This window comes from Typopeltis vanoorti, chromosome 8, assembly GCF_054136105.1.
Source record: "Typopeltis vanoorti isolate ZY-2024b chromosome 8, IOZ_Tvanoo_1.0, whole genome shotgun sequence".
NCBI classification, from domain to species: domain Eukaryota; kingdom Metazoa; phylum Arthropoda; class Arachnida; order Uropygi; family Thelyphonidae; genus Typopeltis; species Typopeltis vanoorti.
The window spans coordinates 82,352,098-82,370,806 of NC_143556.1; the positions used below are offsets into that span (position 1 = coordinate 82,352,098).

The following is an 18,709-nucleotide window of genomic DNA, read 5'->3' on the forward strand; positions in this document are numbered from 1 at the left end:
TCCCATCGCCGACTTGAGGAGCTTAAGTATATTCCTCAGCCATAGCCAAGTTAGCCGGTCTTGGGTGTGAACTGCACGGTTTTTCCCCCAGTTTATCTGGGGTTTTTCATCCCGCAAGCAGGCAAACCGACCCCGTGAACACACACGGATCTCCAACCATAAATACTTAACCCCCATGAGGGGGCTCAACTCGCCCCAGTAGGGACGGGGGAGAAAAGGGAGGAAACTCCATATGAAATAAATAAATAAAAATCAGATATCGTACGATTACTCCGTTCCCCGGTGTTGTGCCACACCAGTCTTCGCCAGGTTGCTCTGTTGTATGCCTTCTTGAGGCTTCAACTCTTTGAAGATCCGTCACTTCAGACGCACCATACATCCATCTCACTGGGGGTCTACCCGTTCTTTTTTTTATTTTTTTATCTATTATGTACTTCCTCCATTTATTTATTGTCTGTGGAAATTGCTTCAGACTAAGAATCTTAGCTTGCCAATACTCAAATGTAGTGGATTAAACTTTTTGAAGACACCTAAATTTCGAAATGTATAAACCTAATTTTAGAACCCAGGAATATATCATTTCGCATGTAAATAATCTTCTAACTCTAGCTATCATTAAGAATACAACGTGTTTTCCGATTTGTATGCGCTCCATGATATTTATAAAAAAAAAATGTCCTATAGCAGCAATGTATACAAAGTATGGTGATAATCTCGCTCACTCGCTCGCCATCAAGTCAACTTAAATGAATGGTTTAATTCCATCTTCCTCCTAATAATACATCATACAATATATCACTCAACTCTGGACTGAGATGGTGATCCCATCAATCTAAACGTCGGTGTACGATCTCTCATATACAGGGTGTTCGGGATAAATTTGACAGTTTCGTAAGGAAAAAGAAAATCTTCTTTGTATCTATTAAATTTAATGAATTGACAAAAAAACATTACAGGCAGAGTTAATTACAATACTATCAACAAGATTTACTCAAAATAACCACCATTAGCATCGATCACAGCTTCAATTCTGCTTCGGAACCTCGAACAAGCTGATGCTACAGTCTCCCTGGGAAGGGCCGCAAAAACTGTTTTAATTTTATCCATTAACTGGGCTTTTGTATTACTGGAAGTGCGATTGGTGTCTTTTTCAACTGCGCCCCATACAAAATAATCCATGGGGTTAAGGTCTGGGGAGTTTGGAGGCCAAACATTTGGACTGGTGAAGTCGTAGAAATTTTCAGACAACCATTTTTGACTTTTCCCAGAGGTGTGGCAAGGGGCCGAATCCTGCTGCCATACATACGGCCTACCATTGGCTACCCTTGTTATCCAGGGCTTGACTACAGTTAGCAACTCCACGAACAAAGCCCGAATTCCAATGCCAGGGTTCTTCAACACCTGTTCCTGCAGATTTGCGAGGAATTCTGCTGTACGAACGCAATCAGATCGTCTGCTAGGGATCTTTCTTCTTGCTACATCCTCGTAGTCACCATTGCAAGTCTCTAGTTCATGCCTGATTGTTTTTACTGTATTCAGGGAGCATTGGGCAGCAGTCGTAATATCCTTATTTTGATGGCGGGCACGAATCATCATGATACAAGTTATTCTCTTCCATGATTCAGGTGGGTTCCAGCTATCCATCCTTTCTGACATCTTGTATATGAATGAAGAAGGGTCCAAACTTTTAAATGAAGAGAAGTGTGTGTTAATACATGTAACTTACGGAAAAATATAATTAATTATAAATATGTCAAATTTATCCCGAACACCCTGTATGTCATTCGGTCTCATACGAAGGAGGCAAGATTTTAATCTGAGATATCAGGTTTTTCTTATGGGCAAAAAAAAAATAGTTGGCATTTAAAAAGATAGCCAGTATGAGCACTGTAATCATATATGATTCAGCTGGATTTTCGTCAACATTGCCCTTTAGTTTGAAAGGCGTGAGTTTCTATCCCACCTAGGAGGGGAAGAACCCTTCATAAAGGCTTTCCAACTGAACGTACGTCATCCTGGATCATACGGAGGTGGCTAAGCTCTTTCTGTTGAAAACTTGGCTTTTCATTCCTGAAAATATGAAAACAGACAGAAGAATATACTCGTGTATGTGACCTAATACACTATCTTCAAGTCTTAGTTTGCTTCGGCGTAAATCACAACAATTGTAACATAATTCTTTCTTCCAGTTGGCGAATGGTGTGGAAACTTATTAAGATATGAACATTTCAGAGATATTTAATGTACGCATCATTGTTACAAGCGCACTCTCGTGGCAAGTTATAAGCATTAAAAAATATTGATTTCGAGTTGTTAGTTCTGTGCGAGTTCATTCGTGTTGTTTAAAGAATGTATAATAGAAACACGTAAATTTATTCAATATATCAATTAAAATTAATTCATATTGATGTGAGATTCATTAAAATATAATAATAATATAATACGAATAAATATTTAATTTTTTTATTTTTTATTCTTCAAATCGATAACAGTGGAGCGTAGTGTATTTGCATAGTGTGGTAGATAAAAGACCAAGAATGCGATAAATTAAAAACTGGGAAAAAGATAATCTTATTTGAGACAGAGATCGAATAACGCTGGAAAAAGCAAGTAAAAGACGCAGAAAAAATTATTGCATTAAGTGAATGGAATCTGACGTTTATTTATTTATTTTAATTTGAAAATATGAATTTGAAAACTGAAGTTTATAAATATTTATCTTTCCCTAATGATACGAATTTAAAACACATATTAGAGAAAAATAAATAAATAAATACATTTTGAAATATTGAATGAAAACAACAAACAACTTGACTAAATGAAAATGTCAAATTGTTTAAAGCTCGAATTAATCACCGTCTTCAATAGAACTGTATCTCTAAAAGATATTGTTAAACTACTACAGTTATTATCTATATAAATAGAAAATTTAGCCTTAATTTAGCCTATATAACTCAGACAGAAATGAAAACATCCATAACATTAATTAGGAACGATCGAAATATCTGAACCTTTTCAGGCAGATCAATTATAAATATAATCATTCTCTGATTCTCTTCCTTCCTCAGATAATGATTAGGACGTGTAATCATTCTTTGAGAAAGTTTATGAAAAAATGTATAAATTAGTGAAATATTTATATTAGATATCTCATATATTTTGCAAAGGAATATTTAAATTTTACTTTGATATAATGACATTATTATATCATAATTTAATTTTAAGTAATTATTGTTGATTTGTCCAAAATATGTGCAGTTTATAAATTAAATTTTTATACTTTAATTAAACACACACCCTCACTCTTAATGCTTTCCAGTTCTTGTGCTGGTTTTACAAACAACCATGACTGACGCGGAATTCGAATCAACGACATATCAGATGTAATCTAAGGTTGGAAAGCCATTGTTTCCAGCTGTTACCATGCACACAGACCATTGACCCAACCAATTACTCAGACAGGACGGCAATTACAAAGCCTTTTAATTATCCTCGCAACGTAACAACACTGAAAACTTCAGTTAATGGTATCAGGAAACAGTACCCCAACAATTTCGCTGATCTCCTACTATAGTTGCCATCTTACAGGCAAACAAAGGAACTGTCAACAAACACAAATATAAGCATTTTTAATGATAATTGAGCGTTACTGTTGATGTATTACATGCAATATTATTCATGTAATATTTGACATTCGATGTCTTTTAGAATTACTAAATCAAAGTTCTTGTTTTTTTTAGAATTACGGATAAGTCATTATGAGGAAAGTAAATTAGAATTGATATTCATGTATTCTAGCGGATCTACCTATTTTATGGAATGAAATCCCATTTCAGGAGAGAAACACCTGTAACCACCGTATAAGACACTAGTCCACCATTAGATGACCTAGTAAACGGGCATTGCGTAGTAGACAGGACTCGAATCCAAGTCTTTCCAAAACAAACAAAAATCAGTTTGTTTTTCATAGCGGCTGAGATAAAGAAAACTTCTGAAATGAACGTGCTCACTGAAAGATGTCTCTTTGATAGGTAGCAACAAACACCTTTTAATGATTGCTTTCATTTGAAAAGCATCCTCAGCTCTGGAGACGCCATATCATGAGAGAAATTCAGGTATTTCAAATGTTCATTATTTGAAAAGTCTAAAGCACAGTTAAAAGGAATAATACATCAAATAAAAACGATACACAAAGGTATTCAAAAACACAATATTTTGCTCAACATGTTTACCACTTTGTCAATCTCAGGAGGATGCAGTTTGTTACAGAATAAGAAAAAAACTTCAAATGAACTTTTATATATAGAAGCTATACAAGATTTATGGAGAAATGACATAATATAACTCTTTGATATTATCGTAGCTTAAATCTGCAAAATATATTAGATATTTCCAAGTGCTGCAATAAAATTTTATGGAATGTAGAAATTATTTCCTTTTCTTTATTTTAGATGGTAAGTTAAGAAACGAAATGTTACCGAAATGCTTTTTATGTATAGGCATATATTTTCTTCATGGAATGAAGTTAAATACCAATTATAATTCCCCAACCAGGATAAAGTCACGAAACTGACATTGGCTGCATTAACCAAGAGATTTTAATACATTTCAGTTCACACGGCATTTGTTTCTGCAACTGCACAAATGCCGCTCTTTCACATTTTCTTTACTGCTTTCCATGTCTATAGCAAGATTCATTCTATAGCTCATATTTGTTATGCTTTCCATTTACCATATGAAAGAAGTATTCGTCTTAAATCCCATTGTAATATATCACTATTAGTTTTATTACTCTTCTAATACTCTCTCTCTCTCTCTCTCGCTCTCCCTTTTTTCAACTCTAGAAATTACAGACTTGTGTTATTCACTTTATTTTCTTTATAATGTGAGATTTCATATTATCGAATTTAAGCTTATGATGATATTTTCGTTGCATTTTCAGCTCCGTTCTTTAATTCTTTAATTCCTCTGCTCTGATGGATTATTTTGGCAGCGAATGTTTCCCAGTCGTCAGGATTTCGGCTATTCTTGTGATGCTCCCATAAATAGTACAGCCTCTGATGACTTTCGTTTGTTAAATATTTTACCTGTCCCATTGGAAACTTGAAAGACTGAAAAGTGTGTCCATTTTTCTCTTCCACGTTCAGAGATTTCACAAAATGACATTTTTATATTTATTTAAGTAAGTTATTTTCAGATGTAATGCAGTTATCGACGGAAAAGTGAAAGAGAGTTCTTCGCTATTGGAGCTATGGGAACTATTTCATTTTGAAAGAATCTTGAGAAAAGTATCCAAACTTCTACTTAATAACATGAAATATGAATGGATAAATCCTTTGTGATAATTTAAAATTCTGCTGAATTTTGCTGGTTCAAATCCGGTTATTTAAAGCACTTATGCCTTTCATATAATGGAACATTAGGGAAAGTAGTCTGCTAATCTGAGAATGTCCAAAAGGAATTAACTTGAAGTTGGGTGTAAAGAAAATTCAATTTCAAATGTTGGTTGACAAGAAAAAAAAACCAGTGACGTCTTCATCACATACAACTGGACTGGATAAAGCATTCCAGAGCCCATAGTGAAATAGATGGGGATTATCTCTGTTTGGAAGAACAAAGGGACATTGTTCCCTTCGATTGGTAAATAAATACTTGAGTTCGATTCTTGTTGTGAAGGGAGGAATTTTTATACATGGTCTTCTTTTCAATTGAAGGTGAGTCAGCCAATCTCATACGAGGTAGCAGGGTTTCCTTTTCCTCCAGGAAACTTGAGTTTTTCATCCCGCGTGGAGAGACATCGCGTTAAAAATGGAAATGAGTTAAAGCAATAAAACAAAATGATCACTAAAGCATTCCCTGATTTAAAATTTCAGACTTAAAAATGGCAGCTGCTGATAGCTGTCAGCGAACTTAAGTAATGATAATCAAATCTCAGACTTTATAATACCAAAGACGTTTCCGAGCCTAAAGGAGCAGGGTGCTGTCAATGTGTAAGGATTTGCGTGTATCCCTTAAAAAAAAGAATTTTCCAGTAGCATCCTGTTTTATTATTCAAGTAGGTTGCATTGCAGATAAATTTAATGATCAGATTTGTAAACCTGATTATTAAAAATTCATATTCTAAACTTTTAAAACAATGAAATCAATGCTTAACTAACTCTGACTTACTCGTGAAATCTACTTCATACTCCATGCTTCCTGACCGTAATTCAAAGGAATTTTTGATAAACAATGAGTTTGTACGGATTGTTACAGAATTCTATTCTTATTCTGTTTACAATATACTGTCCTAAATAACAATAAAAATTTAGAAACACAATTCAGAAAATTAAAAGGAAAATATTCAGAGAAAGCATTGTGTGTGTGTGTGTGTGTGTGTGTGTGTGTGTGTGTGTGTGTGTGTGTGTGTGTGTGTGTGTGTGTGTGTGTGTGTGTGTGTGTGTGTGTGTGTGTGTGTGTGTGTGTTCACACAGAGTGGCCACAATTAAACTTTCCGAACCTTATGTAGCTCGATCCAACAACGAGAATGTCGGTAAATTTGGTAGGGAGACTAAGCAAGACAAGGGAAGAAGGATTCCGCGAGAAAACAAAAAATGAAAAAAAAAATCAAAGTTGCCGATAGGGTGGGAATATGGCGCTCTGCAACCTAAAATTATTGTATGGAAGTGAAATCTGGACAATAAAACAAAAAGACAAATAACGATTAATAACAGCAGAAATGAAGTTTATGAGAAAAACTGCAAAGTGTACTCTATTTGATCACCAAAGAAACGAAGAAATTATGAAAGAATTAAACCAAGAATCAGTAATAGAAAAAATTAAAAACTATAAACATAAATGGATGGAACACGTTCAAAGAATTAAAATAGAAAGATTATCAAAATAAGCCTTAGAATATAAGCCATTAGGAAAAAGAAAACTAGGACATCCTCTTAAAAGATTCAACGATGACTTCTAACGCCCGAACAGGCCACACTAGGCCTAAATCCTTGATATGCATGATGATAATGTGACAATGTAAAATAAAGTGTAAAAATGCACAGACAAATGATTAGCAAAACACTAAACTGAAATTAAATATGTTAATTTTATCTGTTGCACTTATGATAACACAGCAATAAAACATTTAATATCACTTTAATTTAGCACAGCAATTACGGTATTACTGGTCCTATGGTATTGTTACAAACCTGTTACACAATTCGAGCACCTTGAGTTCACCCAAGTGAAAGAGGATCTGGTTCAATGTGGCTACTGTTCTCGTGGGCCATAAGTTGTATCCTGTACACCAACAGCAGAAAGTAAGATGTCTTGTCGTCAGAGAGTTCGTCACAGTCGGCAATGTGTTGTCTTTTAAGGCTGCCAAGTTCAAGACACACCCACAGTAAACGCCAGCCTTTGGGTAACCCAATCAAAAATATCATGGAGATATATATCACGGGAGCGAGGGTGGAAATGGAACTGGAAATACACGACGAAACACGCTTTTTTTTCTGTGAAGTGATGTCGTAAAAGCTGCTGTACCGTCCGTGTACAATGTCGAGGAACCGTCGGGAAACCCTCCCATCTTCCATAAAAATGGTCTCGTCTAGACATCGTCGTTGCCGAAGTTGCGGAATAAAAAATTGTTCAGCTTATCCCATATTTCCGTGGGTAATGGAACGAGTACTGGTTCAGTCGGAGTGATGTTCTCAAAACAGAAGAACAGCCCTATTATAAAATCTTCTGTGAAACCACACCAAACGGTAATTTTTGGTAAATATAATGGGACTTCCGCATGGTAGATTTGGAAGCTTGAATTCGACAATTTGGGAATTTTATAGTCCCGTTAAGATAAACATGCTTCCATCTCTTCCACAGAATTTTCCAAGGCCAAACACCGTCAACTTCCAATGTGACCAGAAACGTCAGAGTAAATGCCACTCGCTTATCATATCCATCTTGTAGCAGCTGCTGTACGCGGCTGAACTTTTATGGATAAAATGTCATAGTTTTGCTAAAGACGTTCCATACCTGGAATAAGGCACATCCAGTTGTCGCGCTACTCCAGCCGCTGCTATTACCAGCACCATTTTCGTACGATCTGTTGATAATCGAGGCGGCAACTTTTTCAGTTACCCCTGGTACCACGAAATTCTAGCGGTCCAGTTTCTTCAAAGTTCCGAATCATGGATTTAACTAAGTCAGCTGACAGAGGAAGGTTCTAAACTCACGAAATTTAGTGCACATTTTCGGGCTTCCCGGGAATAAAAGCACCTTATTCCTCCCCCCCCCCATGTGTGACTTTTTGAATTAAAATATTTTTTCGCGGAATCCTTCTTGTGTGGGTGTGTGCGCGCACGCACGCACGCACACACACACACACACACACACACACACACACACACACACACACACACACACACACACGCACGCACGCACGCACACGGCTAGTGTGGTATAATAGAACTGCATGTGTTTTTCCGGCTGTTTTGTCTGCTTTTGCGAGATCAAAAATCTCGCAAAAAGCAGCCAAATTTTGTTGGAGGAACACTCCTCATATGTAGGAGGTCGGTAACTCACCTTCAGTTGAAATTCCCTTATGAGCTTCTTGGTTTTCTTTGGATTAGTCTCATCTTACTTTCTACAGATAGCTTTTTAATAAAAATTAAGTGGATATTGAAAACCATTTTCAAGATCGTTTTCTTTTACTCCAAACCCAAGTTTTCTCTTTACATCGCCTATTCCATTTTTTTCGTTCAATTTTATAAGGGGGCGCGATACTGTAGATAACAGCCCAGTTTAATATATCACAGGGAATTTCTCCTCTCGTAGAACGAGGTCAAAAATCTATATGAGATTATTCTACAAAACATTAGGTAATGTGTACGAGAAATTCAAGATAGTATTAGCAGCTGCGGCATTCGTTCAAAAATTATGTCATTGAGTTGTACATGAGTACAAGCTGAATGTATGGTGTCTGTTGTTATTGCGTCACAGTTTCATGATTGTTGTACGGTAAAATTGTTTTATTGTTATTTTTAAACTTGTTTCTTTTATTAATATTACAGTAGTACGTAATACTGTGTGCTTCAATTTAATTTTAGAACAGTTTGGAAATTACTTGAGGGAATCATATAAAAAGGTATATCTGGCGAAAGACATGGGCAGCCGACAAACATAAAATTGATTCCTCATTAAGTTGGATCATTAAGAGTTAATTAAGGACAACTCAATCCAAAATAATCGGTATATACTAGGAAACGTTCTGCATTGCCTTATTTAGTTTTACTTTTTTTTGACCATCTGCTGAATACGTACGCAATGATAAACAATAATTTTCATTATAACATCAGTGACGTATTTGACTCTGACTGATCAGGTGTCTTCTTGAATTAGATATGATCATAAGCTACTTCTGCCATTTCACATGCAGGCACCAGAATATGTACTGATTTGATTTTTTATTGATAACAAGAAAGAAATCAAATTAATTATATTACTGGTTTGAAATATGACGAAGATTATTTATAAGATTAAAATACAAAATTCTCCATTTGAGTATGGATTAACTGAAACGTGAAAGATGAGTGACTTAGGAAACATTAATACAGCCTAATGCAGTCTAATATTTTAATATTCTTCTAAATAAATCAATAAAGCAAACAGACTTGCAACTGAGATTCATACGTTAATTGTTAACTTTCCTAGCAGGCAGAAAAGAGAGAATTATACATCTTCTGGATTACCATAGTCATATTCCGATCTAAACCAGTATTTTGTAAACAAAAAAATACTTCTTTTTCCCAGAACCCGAATAAAAAATATTCAGAAAAAATTATCGGAAAGAAAATTATCACAAAGAAGCCTACACAGAAAATATTTTAATCAAGAAAACATAAGATACAAAATATTATAAAGTAACATAGTTGCTCTAGAAAGAAGTTTATTTAACAAAATTAACCACTTATAATGCACACAAACTTACTGAAGGTATTTTCAGGGGCGCTACACCACCCAAACTGCTGCCACTATTTCCCAATTTACTCGAAGTTTATAAAACACTAGTAACTGCTAGAAGACATCTAGAGGAAAAATGTAACATTAGAAGTTTAAATCAGTCTTAGGAGATGGCGTATGTACTTCAGAACTTTCATCGGCAGCAGTTACATTCATACATAGAATGCTAGTCGATGGTGTATACTCATAGGCCGTGTAACAGTAGTTACACTAACTTTTGTAGTTTAAGGGTGGGGGGAGGAAGGAGGATATAAATTACTTCGTTTACCCATATCGGTAAATGAATTTAATAAATAATTAAGGTAGTATTAACGCCTGCACATCACCCTAACTGGTGAGTCTCGCCTCCTCTACCTATGATAGAAATCATCCCTCCCCACACAGTATTTTCTCTATTTACTTAATTTTCTCTCTCTCATTTTTCAGAAACCACTATAATACAATTAAAATGTCTGTATTCTCTGGAGAACCCCTAAATCTTTGATGGAACTCTCGAGGCCTAAGGAACGCAGTTTAAAAAACTCTGAGGTAAATGAGTGTTTGAAAAAAATCTAAGATATATTAAGCATAGGAGAGTGATGGGGTTGACATCTCATATGCGTGACTAATTTTATGACGAAATACTTCGATTTTATAAGTTTATGGATTTGAATGAAATTTATGAAGCTGTCAGGGGACTAAATAAGTTGAGTTATTAGGATCATTTCTAGATTTTTCCCAGGAATCACGTATTACGAGACCTACCTTAAAACTAATGAAGATTTTGCTGCATAGAAGGCTTCAGAAAATATTCTAATAGCGAAGGAGTATGCAGTCATTGTAATAAGCTTCCGGAAAATATTTGAAACCTTAAAACAATTCAAGCAGAAAAGACAACTTTGATTGTGGTTGTCCGTATTAAATAGCTCCGTATGACAAATATGATCGAAACATTATTTAATTCTACTATATTTTGCACTATGGTGGTCTTCATCAGGATGTAAAAGGTACAAAATGATTCTTCTTAAAATAAAAAAAAAATATTGTTTATATGATCATTGTTGAAATGATAGTGATGTCACATACGTGCTTCATTCTTCGTGTATTGCATATCGTCCACCATCATAACCTGTTTCTGTCAATTTCATGTGTTTTATTAGGCTGACCGAAGCTGGTTGAAAATATGGCCCTGGTTTCTATTACACTGCTTCGTACATAGTGCCATATTTCGAGGCTTCTTTAAACTCACGGGTAATTAAATTCACTATTTAGCGTTCTTTTTAGTTTTCGGCTAACCTGATATTTCTCATTTCTACTGTGATAAGCAAGGCTCCGTTTGTGTGATCTTAAAAAAAAAAAAAAAATTGTGAATTTTGAAGCTCCAAAGAAAAGTGGGACAAAAGATTTAGATGTTAATTAATATTAATTAAAAAAAGCACTTTTATTCCTTGATATACTATTCTCTGTCAGCGACAAATATAAATTAACATTCTAAGTATACAGAAAAAAATGAAAACCTGACAACTGTATACATTCTACTTCAAGTGGAGTGCATTTTCCATTGTGATAGTTACCAAAAATGTGGTACCATTTTCAATATAATTTCTTTCAACGAAAATTTTGTTTGTTACACTTGTGTGGATTTAATATGGATGAAAATATGATTTTAAAATATTTACTATATTTATTACCATATTTATTATTTTTAAATTCTTTTTTATCTTCGAATTATATTTGTTATAACTCTGGTTATTATGAAGAAGGTTTTCTGATTGTTGATGATAAATAGTTTATCTTGAAAAATATGTCACTATAGATGCACATTTTCAAAATAGGTTAAATAGTCATATATTAGAGACATAAAAATTACAAAAAATATCATTACGCGATATCACCAAATACAGTGCGTTTTAGTATTGTTGATATAACTGAATACATTGGATTAATTTTTTTTTCTAATTCCATAGTTTCTTACAGTTCAAACTACTAAAAGTGAAGTGTTGGAGTAGCTCGTAAACAAGAAATAGTTGAAGAGAAACTTCTCCATAAAAGGATCTTTTCTGGTCTTCAAAATGAACATAATTAAATTTCTAGATCAATGCAACCAGAATCACACACTCTTTTCATACATCCTCAAAATGCAATAAGGATTAATTTCACCAGATGTCCTTTCATTTCTCCACAGCAAAGCAAATATTCTGTGTGTGTGTAGTAATAGAGATTCCAGTGAAGGACTATGAGCGAAATCAATAATCGTCTTTAAGAAAAATGCTTGCTAAAGACGAAGACAGCCGAGAAATTGTCAATAATCACGATATTGTTCAGCAAGATTGCCTTTACGAAGACGAATTTAATTCAAAACATTCCACGTTTATTTCAATTTCAAATCAAATAAAGACGATGGACGGGAGAGTCGGTCTTAATTGTATGCAAAAGGTGCCGAGTATCTGAAGATTCGGTGCCTGAAATTTCTAAGAATAGTCTGATTTCCTACAGATAAATGGGACACATATTACGAACCAATTGTTCGCTCCGAAAAAATATAAATCGATGTGTAAAGCGAATGTAAAACTCTTAAATGATTAAAATAATCATTTTATGATATAAAAAGTTATTGTTCTAAATCTATGCCAATCGATAACATTCATGCATCCAGTTTTTTTTTTTGTTTTTTTTTTGAAATTCATTCCTCAAATTTTAGCACGAAATTCCCATTTCAGTAAGGGATCACGTGTTCGTTCTCACAATCATCAAATTCCTGATATTACCCTTTAAATGGTGTAGACGCGTACTACAATAGTACCACATGAAAATTTTGTGTTATTCTTAATTGTTGTCATATTTCATTCATAATTTGTGATCTCTCTGGAATCCAATAAAATCGTCAGATTATCATACAGGGTGATTCAAAATTTTCCATAGGAGTAATGTTTCTTTTAAGTGTTGTTATTTACCAAATGGGATTAAGATTTGTGTTAAGTTTCAACTTAAATTTAATTTTTATTTCTTAGCTGTATCTTAAATGCGTTGATCAGAATTTCTTTACTCAATTAAGAATAATTTTGTTAAAATCCAATCACGCCTTCTTTTTAAATGAGATAAGTGCATGCGCTTAGGAGAATCATGTGAAGTAAACTAATGGAATGAAATAATATGTTTCTATTGCAGAATCTGAGTTAAAATGGCAGCACATTACAAAGGTCATGTGCGAAAAATGTGCTATATATATGCCTCTAAGCAACTTTATTCTATTTAGCCCTTCCCTACTATTATTTTGAAACATAATATATAGAAAAGCAACTTCGTAAAAGAAAATAAATTAAGCTATATAAAAGAAAAATGTTTGTATTAAAGTTCTCGAAATATTGAATTTTGCATATAAGCTGAAGAACAACTTTTGTTATTTTAAAACGTTCTTCACTTGAATTTTTCTGATTTTCATATGAACTTTATTAACATTTTCTAGTAAATTTTATAATTTTCGAAAGACTTGAAATCATTTAGAATCATATTTCTAATTATCGTCTAATGTAAATTTTGAAGGAAGATTTTTAAAGCATTTATCCGGTGTACAGCTAAGCTAAAAATCTTTAAAGATTAAACTCCCTAGCGATCCTATTTCATAATTACAGCCTCCATAACTCTGTTGGTTTTAACGATGAGTTTCGTTGGAGAGATCAGGTTCAAATCCCGTCTAGAACGCGAAGAACTTGTACAGGACATTTCATCTGATGGTGAGTTAGAAAGTTAAAAAACACCTCCGACCTCTATTGTTGGTACAGCAGGTCGGAGGCCACTGAATTAGAAACCTTTATGCATACACGTAAACGTCACTTACTCAGCGTATATGCAAAATACTTGGTCACGTGCGTCACCACGTGTTCTAGGCAACTATTTAAGAATGTTGCTGGTCTGGATGGAGACTGCTCGGTTTACTGTACGTTTAACAAAAAGTGAGAGTATGACGGATGTAGTGTTGATCACAATGGGAAAAACAAAAGATATTTTGTTTCTCAATCGTGGCTCAAGCCAGACGGATGCCCATTTGGCTTGAGCCACGATTTTGAAAACAGAAGAGGTGATTGGTTTCTCAAAAGGTGAGATATCCCGGGTGTTTATTCAGTGAAAAAATAGCCTACATTGCTTGTCTAAGTGGCATAAATGTGGTCCTAAGATAGCCTGTCAGGAACAAGTTCGTCGTTGTCTGAGAAGGCGTGTACGGACAAATAGAACTTCCTGTTCGCAGCAATTGACCGAAACATTTAACGAAGGCTGTTTCCGACCCACATCTTACCGAACTATGCGCAGGGAATTGAAGAGGATTAGTATAGGCAGTCGCATGTGTATATATATACATACTACTGCTTTCTTAATTTTCTAATTAGAAAGCACTCGCATTTCTTTCTAGAAATTTTCTAATTTCTAAGTTTCTAATTCAGTCACCGGTACGTATATTAGTTCTGGGTATTTGTAATTTCACAGCGTAGATATTAATTCATATTTTATATAAATATGAATTTATATTTATAAGAATTTATAAGAAATTAAAGCATTTCCAGATTTTTTAAAAAAAGTTTAAATATGAAACTTAGTACTAGCTGTTTAAAATAGTAATTTGTTCAGTATAATTTAATAAAATATTAATCTTTAATTTAATTTAATATTAAATTTAATTTAATATTAATTAAATTTAATTTTAAAATATTCATTTAATAAAATATTCTCGTAATTTTCTGTAAATACTGAAATCTTTCATATTTTATACGTATTTTGGTGATCAGCAAATGAAATATGTCGGTAGAGTGTTAAATAAGAGGTTTTCGATTATCCCATTGGTGGTTTTAATATACATATTAAGGATGATTGGATTAGATGAAAAATAACCTGCTAGTTGACTATAAATTCTACTAATTTCAGATATTTTTTAACAGCCTCTAACTTCCACACTGCTGGGTAAAGGCATCTCCCATTCTAGGTCTACTTCTCCCATATTGACCCATTCCATATCTGGATGAATGTATGATGGGGAAAAATCACAAACATCCATATGTCCTAGGCAGCATTTGAAGCCGCGGCCTCTTGGATGGAGAGAGGATACGCTAACTACTCGGCCGGCAATTTCAGATATACTGCCTTTTATTTTAATAAAAATTAAATAAAATACAAAAAGACGTGAATATTAATATTCTTCCAACTACTTTTATCAAAAAACAAATTATAGTACACCATAAATCGTTTACTATTTCCAGAATATTATCATGTTTCCATGCAAGCAATGAATTGCTCACATTGTTATGTTTAATTTTTCTATATTATGTGAGTAAGTATTTAGCATGGTTCCAATTGATGCTATCTACAACAGGATTACTTGTCGGAAAGCATAATATTTTTATAGATGCAATAAAATATTGCTTATTATATAGCTTTACAACTTTTAAATGCTGGTTTTTAAAATACGTGGAGGATTTTCAACACAAGATGGAAAAAATTCCTTTAAATAAATGATTCCTGTTGAGAGGATATTTATTTATTTATGAAACCAATAAAACTCACAAAATACTCTACTTTATAATCTTTGGGAATAGCTATGCAGCGCACGTTAGTACGAAAAATCGTGCTGCCTGTTTCATTTTCAACTAAATCTTTATCTATCAGTTTTCGTATCGTTATCATTTCAGCTCGAAAGCGTTTAATATTTTTTTTCGAAAAGGCAGTATATTCTTAAATTTGAAGAAGCTAAGCACATCCTTTCAAATGGTCGAATAAGAATAACTTTCCATCTCAGAGCCATGCGTTTCTCTCAGTAAGCAAAACGTTTTCTCACACACACACACACACCATAGTGAAGGATGCTCCGATTAACAGATACAGAATGCAAATAAACTTGTCGGCCGCATCCAAATGTTAGGGAAAGTGTATACTGTTATCCTTCTAGACCAGTGCATTTTAAGCGGTAGCCTGGCTCTGTACACAAATATGGAACAGTTACGTAACATGTGATAATTAAAGAAAATCTGAAAAATCTATTTCTGGGAATGTATGGTGAATTATATGCAAGATCACTAATAGCTATTTTCCAATGTATAACTGGAGAAAGAGTTAAAAAGATAAATTACAACTTTTTCTTAGTTATTCAAGTAGATAATGTCCATTTCATCATGAAAATTATATATATATATTTTTTATTTTTTTATTTTTATTTTTTATTTTTTTATTTTTTTTTCTGAAAATCAAAATGTATTCGTATTATGTTCCCACTACAATAAACTCCCTACTTGCTTTGTGAACAATGAAAGAGAAAAGATCATTCATTTGAAATCATCAGATTCACAGCTATATTGATCCTGCATAATTCTGTATTTTAATGAAAACAGTCAATTTGGTTACCCTATCCTATTAGATGAAAAAAAAAAACATTTTTATTAGATTTTTCCTAGCATCGTATTAATTGTAGCGACCCCTTTTATTCGACGAATTCAAAAATTTTGTACAGTTTCGTAGGGTTTTAAAATTAATCGCAGCTTACTTTCAGAGTGTTCAATTTCTAATTTTAAAGGCCACTTTAATGTTCAATTTTTTATTTATTTATTATTATTATTATTTTTTTTTGTATTTTGTAAAAATATTGTTTTTTTCAAGATGTTGGCCATCTGTTTAATTGCTCTGATTTCTTTTTGCTGTTGTATTCCACACTATAGCTCCAGGTTGAATCCAAGTATGATTTTTTGTGTTTTGTGTATAAATGAAATGTAATATGTATGTATGTCAAAATATCACATTGAATGGAGTATTTATAAAAAAATGTCAAAGGTGTTTACAAAAATGTTAAAAATGACTGAATTCGAAGTTCAAGAATATTATTTGGAGAGGGCCATGTAATAACTTTATAGTAGAGATACTTTTGATAGGCGGATATAAATCAGAATTGGTCCAATTTATTTTCTACAATTTAGCCTAGAAAGCCTTTCGAAACAAAGAAACCACAATTTTTGTTATATCTTCTTCTCCTTTCTACGTCTTAGGGCCTACCGGCCTGTTCCAGAGCTATCTTAACCTTATAAGTCGTACTCGTCCGAAAATAAGGTGACTAGCTCTGTTCCTCCCGGTATATTCTATGGGTGTAGCTCTGTGTGTGTTCGTTGGGCTAGTTTGCCTGCTTGCGGGAGGAAAAACCAGAGATAAACTAGGGAGAAAATTTCTGTGTCCACGCCCCAGACCGGCTAAATTGGCTACGCCTGTCGAAGATCCTTAAGCTCTTCACGTTCGCGGCGGGAATCGAGCCCAGGACACTCCTTTCTCAGGTATATGGTTGCGAAGCTCATTGCCACTAGGCTAACCGTGCGGACTTGTTATATAATTCAGCATATTTAGTACACGTATATCAAGATAATTTTTTAGATCACAAGTAGTGTATCATGTGACAATCGCAAGTGGGGGAGTAAAAATAAATGAATCATTGAATGCTCAAAAAGAAAGACAAAGAATTAAAATTTATCAATAGGCACATAAAGCATTGAAGATCCAATACAACAGATCCTAATTTATTCTGTAATTTAATTTCTTGTTTTACAATTCACCAAGTTGCATTTTCAAAACAGATTATCATTTTGATAACCAACGTGGTAAAATTAGGATTATATGACCTCTTTCTGGCTTTGAAATTAGTTATAGTTATTACATTATACTCGTAAGTATAAAAAATATTACTTACTAGTGGTTAGTATGATTCGTAAATTTAAATCCTTATCAATCAATATACCCAAGTCAACTTTTCTTCAACAATTTATCAACTTTTCAACTTTTTTTTAAACCTGTCCGTTCGATGTGTATCATCCAAATATTATTTTGTTAAATGAACAGGATTGAATATGCTTGCATTTATTCATAATAAACTTTATGTAGCGGGTATGGATGTGTACCTCAGTTTATTCTGTGAAGAACTCAAATCATCTGAACAATGTACTCGTCTGTCCTTTACTATTCTAATCACCAGCAAAGTGAGAAACTCTATTCGTAATATTTAACTAAACCATTTATGATACATTAAATAATGAGGACCTAATACAGATCCCTACGGTACTCTCCTCTAAATACCTGTCTCTAAGACGACTCCTCTCTAAATGATAATTTCCGCAGACTTAACAATCAATTTTCTATCCACGTTAAGAACTATACTTATTTGAGATATTTAATCAGCAGATACTTATGCAGAACTATGCAAATATTTGATGAAATTCAAATGAATCATAGCATATTTTATTTCTGTGTTGACTTCATAAAAAATTAAATAGATTTGTTATAAATTTAAGCTCATTTGTCATAAGGATTTAATTAAGTGGGAATTAAATTTTTATGGCAGATTTTAATTTGCTTCTCAGAAATTTACCATGCAAATATCCATTTCTTAACGCATGAATGGTTACCGAAATAATGCTGCAGGACATGTCGGCCTTTTTGACTGATTTCACTCATATGCATGTACTCTTATATCATAAAGCTCTATGGAAAACAAAGCAAATCTTATTGAAAAACTTTGACGTCATCAACCAGAGCAACTGAAATAAATTAAAATCAGGTCGAAACTATTAAATCGGTGATTTCCTTGTATAATCGATTTAGAAAATCTATCTAATGCTTGACAAAATCATGGACTTAGTAGCCGACTTCCAAATCCAAATCATACTGGCTGTCATTTTTATACGGTTTTAGTAATGGATACGATTTTTTTTTG

General features: G+C 33.5%; 1 protein-coding gene across 1 annotated transcript in view; it reads left to right on the plus strand.

Moving 5' to 3' along the window:
- LOC150104168 (gamma-aminobutyric acid receptor subunit alpha-2-like) overlaps positions 1-18,709 on the plus strand; it is a 99,826-nt gene that overhangs the window by 20,403 nt on the left and 60,714 nt on the right. The window contains exon 3 of the mRNA XM_090396413.1: positions 4,452-4,454. Coding sequence (XP_090252539.1) covers positions 4,452-4,454 — 3 coding nt within the window. The remainder of the gene's footprint in view (positions 1-4,451; positions 4,455-18,709) is intronic.